Source organism: Panthera uncia, chromosome F2 (genome assembly GCF_023721935.1).
Source record: "Panthera uncia isolate 11264 chromosome F2, Puncia_PCG_1.0, whole genome shotgun sequence".
NCBI lineage: Eukaryota > Metazoa > Chordata > Mammalia > Carnivora > Felidae > Panthera > Panthera uncia.
Genome location: NC_064812.1, coordinates 70,439,627 through 70,452,793, shown reverse-complemented (window position 1 = coordinate 70,452,793; position 13,167 = coordinate 70,439,627). Strand labels below are relative to the sequence as shown.

The 13,167-nt window shown below is 44.6% G+C and overlaps 1 protein-coding gene across 5 annotated transcripts in view; it reads left to right on the top strand.

The window, feature by feature from the left end:
* Positions 1-13,167, top strand: part of CHD7 (chromodomain helicase DNA binding protein 7) — a 190,168-nt gene that overhangs the window by 147,467 nt on the left and 29,534 nt on the right. For all 5 annotated transcript variants that reach the window (XM_049633368.1, XM_049633367.1, XM_049633365.1 and 2 more), the window contains 5 exons: positions 4,060-4,203; positions 5,364-5,619; positions 11,297-11,507; positions 12,243-12,438; positions 12,772-12,939. In XM_049633368.1, the coding sequence (XP_049489325.1) occupies positions 4,060-4,203; positions 5,364-5,619; positions 11,297-11,507; positions 12,243-12,438; positions 12,772-12,939 (975 nt within the window). The remainder of the gene's footprint in view (positions 1-4,059; positions 4,204-5,363; positions 5,620-11,296; positions 11,508-12,242; positions 12,439-12,771; positions 12,940-13,167) is intronic.

Here is a 13,167-nt window from a genome sequence, read left to right as displayed (position 1 = left end):
TGTTGGGCCAGGCTTTGGTCCAGTAATGGAAATGAAGTTATATTCCAGGGCTCATTCCAGTAGGGCTTGTAAATGGAAGTTCTTAGTAAGATGGGTTGATAGCTGGGATTGGTCAAGTTCGCACAGACCCTTGGAAGTTTGGGGCGTTATGAGACCTTGAATGTGATCTGGAGTTGTAGACCATGCTTGCCCCTTCCTCTCCCCACTTCCGAAGAGGTGGTCAGGTTTTTCTGATTAGGTTTTTTTTAGTAGGAGTGTTATGGGATAACGTGTTGTAGAGGTGGTAGGATTTAACTGAGTTTCTGTTCCATACTTCTGTGTGTATGGTTTCCTAGCAGAAATTATTTTTTTTTCAACGTTTATTTATTTTTGGGACAGAGAGAGAGCATGAACGGGGGAGGGACAGAGAGAGAGGGAGACACAGAATCGGAAACAGGCTCCAGGTTCTGAGCCATCAGCCCAGAGCCTGACGCGGGGCTCGAACTCACGGACCGTGAGATCGTGACCTGGCTGAAGTCGGACGCTTAACCGACTGCGCCACCCAGGCGCCCCAGCCTAGCAGAAATTATTACGTGACTTCAGTCATCCTCAGACTTCTTTGCTATCTGTAGTTTGCAAGGTGGGTTTTGATCACTTGTTTTCATTTTTAATGTACGTTTTAGAAGCAATGTTACCGTCATTCAGTATGTCTTGAATGTTTTTTGCGAAGTTTTTAAAAAGTGCAAAAAATTTTAAAAATCTCTTTGATGCTGCCTTCTGCAGATTAATTTGATCTCTTGTTAATTGAGAGTTTGAGAGGGGAAGGAACATTCTATGTGTTTGCGGCTATAAATTTTTTTTACTGAAGACTCGTACTACCGAAAAGAACACTTAAAAGCTTTCTGTTGCAGCTGGTTCTTTGAAGCGATTCTCTTATTCATTAGCCAGCTCTTCTTTTAATCAAAAACAAACAAAGTCTAGTTGTGTTTAAAGGAAAAAGTCTGCCTGAATTATGCTAGTAAGGATGGGATTTCCCATCCTAAGACTTTTCAAATCAATTTATATTTGATGGCCAATCCACAAAAGAAATTAGAATACTTTAGAAACAGCGCATGGTCTTGAAGACATAGGTAAGCAAGTGGAGAAGAGAAACTCTGCTACTGTGTTCGTTCTCTCAGGCGATACGTTAGCCTTACATTGAAATCAACCTGTATCGGCAGGGAAATGCGAATGTTCCCGAAATACTGACCTGTATCTTCTGAGTAGGGACCCATCTTCACAGTGGTTCACGTAGAAGACACAGTTCCCTTTTCCGAAGGCTTAAATCGTCACCTGAGTGTATCTAAGTTGTTTCCTATTACTAGTTTATATGCTTCCAGGCAGTTGATGCTTAACTGCAAAGCAGTCCTCCAATGATACGTACAGATTCAACTCTCTCAGCAAAGAATCTAATTGTCATTGGGAGACTTGAAAGGATTTTCCATTGTTTACAGCAAAACTTCATTAATGGATTAGAATCTGTTATACAGATAACTTTTCGGTTACAAATTGCAGTGTTTCCTAACCGTTTTCACGTAATGGCACATACAGAAAGTGGTAATGTTCTCTGCGTGTCATTGTAGTATGTCACAGTGGGGTAAGCTGAGAACACTGCCCAGTGCCATAGGTGACCAGCCCTGGGACACTGACTCACAACCCTGCTGGCTGCCCCAAGGACTTGCATACCTGTAACTCATTCATGGCTCTGATTGCAAATGAACCACTGGAAATCTCTGATAAGCAAATGAACCAAATAGTTGTTTTTCTGATGGCCAAGAATCTTTATCTCAGAAGAGACGTTTTCCAGATGGAACAGAGCAGCACTGTTCAGAATTGGAGTGTAATTGTATTTGTCCCGTTCTGGACAGCTCATTGCTTGGCCTTGAAATCCTTACTTACAGTAAATATCGTGAGAACTTCTACACTGGCTGCTTTTCATTCTTCTTTCCTAGAATAAGTCACAGTGAAAATAAGGACCAGTAAGTATATCCAGCTACGGAGCAGGTCAGAGGCCGGCGCTGTTTCCTGCCCTAGACTCAGTTAGGATGAAGGGGCACTTGATGACGATCGTGTTCCAAGTGCCTGCTCAGAAGGAGGAGACCAGCGAGTGTCTTCAGCTCTCCCATCCCCAGGGAAATGCTTCCGGAGAGGATTTGTAGAGGGACGTCTATGGTCCGCCCATCCTCCATAGAAGCCCTGGGGAGCACGGCATCCCCTTGTGCATCATTGACAAGGAGGGGATTCTCTGGAGGTGGCAGTGGTTCTTCATTGATTCCATCATCTCATCTTTCATTGTCAGGAGGCCTTACAAACTTAAAGAGTTTGCTGCAATGAAATGAAATGCGTGTCACTCCATCAGAGCTAAAAGGGAGGGACGGTAACGTTTTCAAGCCAAAAGCGTATCCCCTGGCGTAGTTGAGCTTGGAGGTGATGAGCTTGGTAGCCCCAGTCTCTTACACGATGTTTTATGCTACTGTGTGTATTCATCAGGTGTTATTTCACAGTTACTTTCAAATGAAAACCTGGTTTTGTTCCACTACTCATATGTAACCTTATAAAAAATGTCATGTGTGTAATCATTTGGTATAACTGGCTTTAAACAGCCCTTGAGGGAAAACAGCATGAAAAAGGAGCCCCTTTCCTTTTTTTCAAATAGTACTTTGAAATTAATAACTTAAAAGGCTTTTTCTGAAGCGTTTGGTGAGAGGTTAAGGATTTAGCTCGGTCATAAGGGAGACGAGAAAACTGGGAGACAATCTTCAGTATCAATACAGCTCTTCCAGTGCCGTAGCTCCTTCCCAAATCTGTGACAGTGTGCAAAATCCTTGAGTAATTCAGAACTTGAGTGTGTCAGGGACTGTGGCCCGTGTTCCCCACCAGGATGGTTTTACAGTAGAAAACCTCGAGTTGATTTGCAGACTCCTTACTCTATGAATTTAATGAGTCCGAAGATGATGGTGGTCTGTGTATCTTCCTGAGAGACCTCTTTATTCAAAAGGAAGAAAAGGAGGAATGGAAGCAAACTGCACTGCTTCACGTCACTTTCAAAGAGCTTCACTGGCAGATGAGGCGTGGTAGATATTACGAAAATTATCATGTCCCTGGTTGTATCATTTATCTAGTATTTCCCGAGCATATAGTCTCTTGCAGCCAACTCTTGTCAGATTTCATGTTAAGTTGGAACAATTGCTTTTGAATCTACCAGAAGGTAGGGTCACTTTCCGAACTAGTTTTATTCACTGTACTGTGCGTGAAATGGCCAAACGAAATATTGACCAGTGAGGCCCTCAAGATTAATGAACTCACTATCATTAAAACCGGTCACTGCGAAACAGCTCCTCTGTGTTGGGTATATAAAACACAAAGACAAGAGAACAGATGCATGAGGAAGGCTGGAGAAAGAGCTCGTAAACAGGAAGAATTATCTTAAAGAAATACCTAACTTGGTTCAAAGAAACAAAGTTAGAAATAGCATCTGTTAAAAAAAAAAAAAAAAGTGATTGTGGTATTTAAAACCAAGCTGACCTCTTTGCTAGTTTGAAATTTTTGCAGAACAAAATGGTTTTTCATATGCCGTTGCCTGTAGAAGAACTTCTTTTGTCTCTAAAGTGAGTCATGCAGGAAGCAGATGGGGAGATGAGAATGCTGTTGATGTAGAGAACAGAAAGAAGCATGTGAGCTCTCTCTGAGTCCAGGGATTTTAGGAAAAAAACTTGGGGAGGGGAAAAAGCATTGGGACTCAGGCCACTTGCACCGCCATGGCACTAAAATGCCGACCCGGTAACCCCTGGAAGAAATGAAAGGGCAGGACATGTTTACGGGGTCTGCAGCGTTCCAGAGGGCCCCCGCCACGTGTCTGAAGCAGGGTCCAAGTGTTCCTCGTATCTCCGCCTTCGCGCCCACCGCCCCCACGTCACGCGTGGTGGATGCCGAGCTGCACGAATGAGAAGTAGGCAAATGGATGTCTGGAAAAAGAGGCTTTGGGTTTAAGACGCTGCTTCGGTCGCGATTCAGTCCGTTGCTTTCCTTGTGTTCCCGCAGGAGCACAAAGTGCTGCTGACGGGGACCCCCCTACAGAACACGGTGGAGGAACTCTTCAGCCTGCTTCATTTCTTGGAACCGAGTCGTTTCCCTTCAGAAACCACCTTCATGCAAGAATTTGGTGATCTGAAAACAGAAGAGCAGGTACTTACCGCGTCTACTTTGTGCTTTAGTCACGTCGTTGAAGACGAACCCAAGAAGTGGCAAAGCATTCCTACTTAGCTATGTAAAAATGTAAATTGTGTCGGTTTTTTTCTCGCCTCCTGGTCAGGGGAGCCTTCTGCCTCCTTTCCTTGGACATTCCGAGTCTTCATTGTCGACGTGTTCTTGTTTGTGTGTCTGCCCTGGTGACGGGCTGTTGAGAATTGTTCGGCGAGGTTACTTATTACCTACTCATGTAATTTTCAGAGACCGCGGTGCTATTCAGGATGGTGATTTCACTATGTGCACTTGTGAGCTCAGTGTCAGAAGCCATGGCAATTTGCAGTTATTCGCCCCCTGGAGTTCCGGGATTCTAGTCATACTTGTTAACTTACTTTTCTGACTCTCTGTATTTTCATTTAAACTACCCCACAGGATTTCTGTGAGAAATAAATGAGGTATTGTGTTTGAAAAGCAGCTGGTTATTTTATACATCCTAAGAGCTGTGTGGGTATTCATTATTGTACTGTAATTGAAACAGATAGAGATACGCTGGAAATCTTGGTCTTTATGGCCCCTGCCCCCTACAACTTACTGTTTAAAGCCTCTTAGTTCAGTTCAGGGTAAAGTCTGCTTTATGTTGGTTTTGCTTTTCTTAAAATAAAAACTATCCTGTGTGCTGTATGTCCTATTGCCAGTCAGCAGAAACGAGAACCAGAGAGAGATGTTCTGCCCGCTTATTGGTGGACGGAGTAGGTACCTCCTGGCTTGCTCATTCCGTTAGCTCTTTCCAGAAAGGAAGGGAACTAAAGCACAGCACTCCCATGACATCGTGTCTTCCCTCTTCCTCATCATCCCTATGGCTTGAGACCAACAGAAGGGAAAGCTCAGTGAATACACTGAGTTCTTTTCTGCTGTGTGCTTGTCAGGCCTTCTGGCTGCTCGGGCTCCCGGCTGAAACGGGCCATTTAACGCCGACTCATTCAACCTTCATGCGCTTCTGTTACGCAAGCTGAGAGATGAGGGCCTTCATCCCCTTGCTGGGCTTTGACAAATGAAAATGAATGGTAAACGAATAAGATAGTCCTGATTTTCCATGTTAGAATGTGTTTTAACCTGCAAGCAAATCACGATACCAGTATTTACTTAAGGTCCTTCTTTAGGTGCAAAAACTCCAGGCTATTCTAAAGCCAATGATGTTGAGACGTCTCAAGGAGGATGTAGAGAAGAACCTGGCCCCCAAAGAAGAAACCATTATTGAAGTTGAGCTCACGAACATTCAGAAGAAATATTACCGAGCCATCCTTGAGAAGAATTTCACATTTCTCTCCAAAGGCGGTGGCCAAGCTAACGTACCTAACCTTTTAAACACTATGATGGAGCTCCGGAAGTGCTGCAATCACCCATACCTTATTAACGGTAAGCCTGTGCGCCGGGAAGCGCATTTTCAATGACCGGCCAACCTCCAGGAGTCCTTTTCTCCCTGCAGAGGACTTCGTGGGTTGTAGTCGTGACCGGATCCCGTCATCTCAACGCGGGTTTCGCCGCCTTCCCGTTCTTCCGGACGCCTCCTGTGCTGGCTGAAGGCGGAGGACCGTTGCCCTCCCTGATCCTTGTGGCAGGACCTCAGCTCTCCTGTCTCCTCCTTCCCTGCCTCTGTCTCACCCCTTGGAAGGAGGTGTTAGTGTTCTTGGCTGAAAAGCATCAAACGTGCTAACAGCTAAAGAGAGATTAGCCTCAATTGAGACTTTCTGGCTGTGTGTGGGCGGGGGGAGTGCGCGTGCGTGCACACGAACGCACGCGTGTTCCGTGTGTGTGTTTGCATCAGACAAGTTGAGGAGGAGCTGACGGAGAAGGCGGCTGGCAGCTGTCTGGAGACTTTGATAGGATGAAGTTTCAGTCTAGATGCTTTTAGGACTTACTCCCTAAGAATGAGGGGTCATTTTATTTTTTTTTATTTTTTTTATTTTTTTTCAATATATGAAATTTACTGTCAAATTGGTTTCCATACAACACCCAGTGCTCATCCCAAAAGGTGCCCTCCTCCATACCCATCACCCACCCTCCCCTCCCTCCCACCCCCCATCAACCATGAAGGGTCATTTTAAAACTTTGAGAACAGTTTGTTTCTGTTACTGATGAATACTTTATAGCCTTCCTGTTTTCTTAGCTACATTGAGAGTGTCTTATAACTGATTTGAGTAAAAAACCTGTCTTGTAGTCTTCCAGAAATATTCAACGGGTCCATGTTGCATGCCTGTGATGTGTGGGGCACTCTGGAGGGTATGGGAGCCTTCAGGTTTGTCAGGGATGGAGATTACAGAGCGATGAGAAAGCGGTGGCACTGAGACAAGTCTGTGGGGGTGGGAAGGAGTTTGCCAGTCAGGGTTAGAAAAAGGAAGGGCACTTAGACTGGTGTAATAACATCTGAGAAAAGACAAAGAGGCAGGAAAACAAAGGGGAACTTGCCCACAGTATAAAGTCCACGTAAGTAGCAGTGGGACAGTGACCCTTAGACACATCCTGGGACCCCCACGGCGGAGAGGCTTAAATGCGAGGTCATGGAATGTTGGCTTTAGTCCGTAGACAGTGGAGAACCGTGGCTAGTGTTTGAGCTGAGGAGTGATTCAGGATGCTTGACCTGGCAACACCACATAAAACAGATGGGAGGGAGCAGAGAAAGACCTACAGGCAGAAAGACCTGCCAGGAGGCTCTTGCTGCCATACCTGGCCGGAGTTCATACGGGTTAAAGAAAAGTGATGACCAGTTCAACTGGGGTGTTTGTGCACAATTATAACTGGCCAGCAACGCAATTAGGTTCCTTTTCCAGGGGAACAAAGCTTGGTTTTATCTTTACCACAATCCATGGAGTTCAAGGGCAGCTAATTTAAAGAGTTTCTAATCTTTCCCCCCTTTCATGGCTTACACACCTGTCAGCCACCTCAGGTCCACACGTTTTTGTTATTCAGTGACAGAGTGGTCCACGCCCGGAAGACAGTCTCAGGGTACCACCTGAGGTCCTTGCTGTGGTGTGACATCGATGAATTTCCCTTCCAAGCTTTGCGCTTTTAGCTTGGTCCGCGAAAGAGAGCATTCTGTGTGACAACTCTGTGTTTAATGCTGCCAACCTACTAATGCTGTGTGTTTAAGAGCCTGTAAGGCCGTTATGGTGAGTGTCAACCAGCCTGTTCCTGAGTCGGGGAGATGGTGTTGAGGCTTAGGGTGATTGATGGTATGAGTAAAGCACACGTGCGTGTGACACACACACACTTTTGCATTTAATAGCTGCTAGAAAGCAAATGAAGGCTAGTAGCCTCTAAGGGGGGAAAGGAAGGCACTCACAAAAGAGCTTAAATGCTGCCAGCAGAATGCGTGCAAAAGGGTTGATGTCATCGATCGTTGTCAAATACCCACGCGCAGTTCCATCAAGTCTCTCTTGTCTGCTTACTTGCTGATTATACGCACTGAACATTTCGAGGGAGGGGTCCCCCCCCCCCCCAAAAAAAAAACCACAGCTGCTTGGTCTCTTCCTTGGCTGTTTGCTCTTCAGGATCATCTCATATAACAACTCATTGTTCACCAGGAGTCTCTTAGGATTTCGGAGGCTTATGTCTGTGGCAGTTGTTCTAATTGGTCACACCTTGGGGTCAGCTTTTTCTGTCCCTACAAGTTATGAAGTATCTGTTAAGCAGGTGTATGTATACGCGTTTATGTCGAGAAACTGCAAAGGAAATGTATGCGCACACCCCGCGGGCACGTCCGATGTTACAACTGCCCAGATAACTTACGTGGACTGGACTGGACGTTGGGTTTCGCCAGGGTTGCCCCGGGGCTGGTACCGCCCATCTTTTTATCCACAATCCAGAGTAGAAAGTATACGGATGTGATGCTAACTCTACACGTGTTCACTGAGCGGATTCAAGGAAGTTTTCAGTGGTGGAGGTTAAATTGACATTTGTATTGGTTGTCAAGCTAAAGTTCGATCCCGGAAAGCGCAACATTTCTGTAATTGTGGAAGCTGGAAGCAAAGTTGGTAACACATGGTCATGCAAGCAAAGCACAGGGAAAGGAATTAGAACTGACGGCAGAACCCAAACTATGTAAGTGAGTAATATTTTCAGTGTGGGCGAACATCTTAAGTGCTCAGCACAGTGTTTGGGGGCACACTGTGAGCACTTGGTCGGTGTTGCTTTTGCTTAGATAAGCGGGTAACCGGGGAACATAAATGTGTTCAGTGTTCCTGGCCCCAGCCTCAGTAGAATGGAAGGTCCAGATTTAGGTTCCCCATGTGAGAGCACAAATAATGTTGAAAACTTGGTCAGCGTCCCCTAATGGTTAGGAGTGACTTAAGAGTCATTTGTTGTCCTTGTTGGGGGTCAGGAGGAGTAGAGAGAATAGGGGACAGAAGATAAGCTGAAGCTTGCACAGCGGAATGAATTTGGGATAGAAAATAGTAACTGTGTTTCTGGTTGTCTTCAAAAGAAAATAATTTCTTGTTTGTGGCTGGATACCATTGGCTAGATAATAACTTCTTGTTGTAGCTAGATAACAGAGCGGTCACTGCCCTCACAGTGACCATCTGTTTAAGTGAAAAGACTTCCACACTCGTCTCAAGTTTCTCTGATGCAAACACACGTTTTGAAATGTAGCGTGAACAGTGCTTTAATTTAGGGCAGTGTCCACAAAGTATTTTGGCTTATCATAACCTATTAATTTTCGGATTGATATTTATGAATCTCACATCAAGGTAGATCTTTAATTGGTAAACTTGAAAATTTGCCTGTAACCTCAGAAGGCAGAAACTGGTTTTCTCCCCAACACCTTCCCTGACCTCCTTTCTTCAATCTGACCGTAATAAACATGGTGTTAGAGGAATCACATAGGATAGATGTTTGCTGATATTTCCAAAACCGCCTGCCACTTTAAGAACCTGAATTGGTAACAAAGAGCCGGATTGATTAACTCGGCAGTAGCTTTTGTCAGGTAAGAGCAAATGCATTTTAAGTTTGACTGTTCTTTATAAGATGAGAAATGAGTAGTAGCAATGAGAAAGCAAGAAAGTCACTTTTCTTTTCTCTGAACAAACTTAAAATGAAAAAAAATTTCTCTGCTAACTTGCCTAAAGTATTTATATTTTCAATTTTTTTACTGAAATTACTCAAATGTCTGATACTTGTCAAAGTGATTATTTCACTTTTGAAAGCTATTGAGTTAACCATCAGCTTGTTTTAAACTAAGTAATGTAGTACATTTTGGTTCTGGAGTATAATTTTCATATGGACAAAAAAAATAACTGCCCAAGTATCAGGAGTAAAATCTAGTTCTGAATTGTCAAGAGCTTATACTGTATGGCACAGGAATAAACTTTTTAAAAAGACCTAATGTAATATATGGACTTAAACCCATCTCCCCTGTCTCCTGATGGCCTTCTTGTCCTGAATCTAGAACCTAGATTTCTAAGTGTCATGTTTTGAAAAATATTATTCAGCTTTATTCAAGAACATTCCTGCGAATGCTCTTCAACAGCATTTTGTTTTTACCTTTTCCTAGTCAAAACCTTTCCCATTTTTTCCCCACTCAGAGAAAAGTCTTGCGTAGTAGCCTCTTGCTCGCGTGGAAAAGGGAGTGAGAGACCGGTGACTCCCGCCCCGCTGGCATTTCCGGCCAGGCCCCCTTCCTCGCAAGTCAGTGTGCTTTGCAGGGGCCTTGGTGCCTGGGTAAAGGCATGAAGTGACTTTAATCAGTTCTCAGTAAGATTCTCTGTTGATTAATAATTACCAAGCTGTATTTCTGCATATGACTGTGCCATAACTTGATTTGCACAAGTGCCCTTCAGATGGAAATGGGATGGCACTTGTCTTACATCTGCTGCTGCTTGCAGAAGTTCTGTCCGAGTAGCCGTGGGGTCTAACCCACCTGGCCTTCAAGCCCCTTTTGAGATTTTGTGCATACCGTCTGATGTATTGTGAGTTCACATGTTTAAAACCAGTGGTAAGAAGGGTAGTTTACAGTTTCTGGCACACTTGAAGGCTGGGAACCAATCCCATTAGGTGGATTTGTTTGTATTTTCTAAAGAATGGGTGACCCCACCCCCATCCTTAGGGAGAGGTGCTGAGCACAGCAGCCGTGGCCTGATTAACCCCCCGAGATGGGAGGAGGCCAGACCGGTGCTGTCTAATTCTGGCTAAGCCACCTAAGCAGTCGAAGCAAGCTTAGCCTGTGTGTGTTTGGCGTTTGGGTGTGGGGGAGCCGTAAGCGCTTCTCTCCTGACGGTGTCATCCTCTTGAGGCTTCTCTGATGCACCCAAGTCTTTGTACAAGCGGAAATCTGCACGAGGCTATGAGAAAAAGAGGGCCAGGCGTAGAAGCCTTTCGCAACACAGGGTTGATTGCTGCTGTTGTTTTCGAAAAGCTTGAAAAGCTTTGGGTAATTCAAGATAGAGTTTTTGTACCTCATGAAATTATCAGATGAACGTGAACGTAGAGGGAGATTTAGAGATTGCAATAGGAGATACGCGTTCAGAACCCCTAAAAAGTCTCTGAAGATTATCCTGAGAGAGGGATTCCCTTTCGGTGCCCTCCTCTTGGCTGTATTAACACGCAGTTATCTACAAAAACCGCTGCCCTGACGCCGTAATTATTAGACCTCTGTTCCCTTGTTTCTCAGCTTCAGAACAGATTTTGTTGTTTGTGTTTATATTCAGCTAGTAAACAATTCTTCATTTCTTTAGCAATTTAGGTTCCAAATTTTCTGTAGGTATCTGGCCCGTGGCTTGTTTCTGCCACTTCTGGCTTGACAGTCTGTTGTTGAAATTCAGTTTCTACAGACAGCAAACATTTGTTTGTTGGAAAATGTGGTTTTTACCCGCCCCCCCCCCCAAATGTTTAAATGTGTTGTGCTTAAAACTTTGATCCCTTTTATACTTTCATGGTTTTGTGCAGACCTGACTCTTAGTAAGTGGATAGATTCATATTCATAAACATGAGTGTGGCATTTGGGTTCCTACAGTTAGCAGTGGGTTTTGAAAGCAAGTTCATTGTTTTTAGTAATAAAAACCTTTTACGGTATTCACGTTATGCTGTCCAATCTCTGCAGGTGCTGAAGAGAAAATTTTGGAAGAGTTTAAAGAAACACACAATGCAGACTCTCCAGATTTTCAGCTCCAGGCGATGATCCAGGCTGCTGGCAAGCTAGTGCTGATTGACAAACTACTGCCAAAACTGAAGGCTGGTGGCCACAGGGTGCTTATCTTTTCCCAGATGGTGCGCTGCTTGGACATACTGGAAGACTACCTCATTCAAAGACGGTGAGGCCACCGCACCACGAGAATAAAAAGGAAATAAAAAATGACCTTTCCCAGGGCTCCAAGCGCTTCACCTCCAAGTGACATTCGTGATAAAGGGGACGGAGTGGGGAGAATGCGTCCCCTCTCTTTCTAAAAACTGTCGGTGACCAGAGTAGGACTCCGCGTACTTTCCATGGCAGTTTTGTTTCCCATTTCTTTCATTTGACTAGAGGCGAATCGGTCTTACCTAAGATTGAAATTGTTATTTTAGTCAGCTTTTTTTCATTTTTATTTTTTTAACGTTTATTTATTTTTGAGAGAGAAAGAGACAGAGCATGAGCAGGGGTAGGGGCAGAGAGAGAGAGAGAGAGAGAGACAGAATCTGAAGCAGGCTCCAGGCTCTGAGCTGTCAGCACAGAGAGCCCGTTGTGGGGCTCGAACTCACAGACCACCAGATCATGACCTGAGCCAGAGTCGGACGCTCGACCGACTGAGCCACCCAGGTGCCCCGGAGGTGTCAGCTATTTTTAGACTTAAGTTATTTTACTAGAGAAGAAGTAAAATAAAATTTAATTTTTGAGCATTCAACCGATTATATGCCAAACTACCCTAAAAGCTGTTTGCTCTGCAATTATTTCTGATAAATGATATCATTTGGGTACTACATACCCCATATTGTAATACTTTGTTTACAAAAAGAAACAAGCGTCCTGTCGCCGAGTATCGGGCCTCCTTGTTAATCCCGACGTTTTCCAGGTACCCGTACGAGAGGATCGACGGCAGAGTGAGAGGCAACCTCCGCCAGGCAGCTATCGACAGATTCTCCAAACCCGATTCTGATAGGTTTGTTTTCCTCCTGTGTACACGGGCAGGAGGCTTAGGCATTAATCTTACTGCTGCTGACACCTGCATCATCTTCGATTCCGACTGGAATCCCCAAAATGATCTCCAGGTAAACACTCAAGAATATCGTCCTGAGGCCCTTTCTCTCTTTTCTTTTCATTCTTTCTTTCCTTCTTTTTTTTTTTTTTTTTTTTTTTCCAAAGTCATTCTGTGATGGAGAAGCCCCAGTGAAACCAATACATTAAAGCCGTGTAGTCCCTAAGGCAGTGTTCCACGATCGGGCCAATAAACCAAGAGTAATCCATTTACTAATAACGTAAAAGGAATTTCTTAGGACGTTAACCTTCTGTACTGCCCCTCTGCTTCTTGGAACAGGTGCTCTTGTAACTGACACTTGAGTCTTTTCTTTCCGTGGTGGCCATTCATTTCCTTTCTCTTCCAGGCTCAGGCTAGATGTCATAGAATAGGACAGAGCAAATCTGTGAAAATCTACAGGCTGATCACAAGAAACTCTTACGAAAGGGAAATGTTTGACAAGGCTAGTCTGAAGCTCGGCCTGGACAAAGCTGTGCTGCAGTCCATGAGTGGGAGAGAAAACGCTACCAACGGGGTAATCCACACCTGCCCAGACCTTTCCTTTCTTCTGGCTCCTTGCTTTATGTAACTAATAGTAAGAAATTATCCAGCATCAGATTGTTTTTCAGCCTCAGTATTTTCAGCCTAACTTGTCATATTTTCTTCTTTCCCTTCCCTTCCCTTCCCTTCCCTTCCCTTCCCTTCCCTTCCCTCCCCTCCCCTCCCCTCCCCTCCCCTCTGCTCCCCTCCCCTCCCCTCCCCT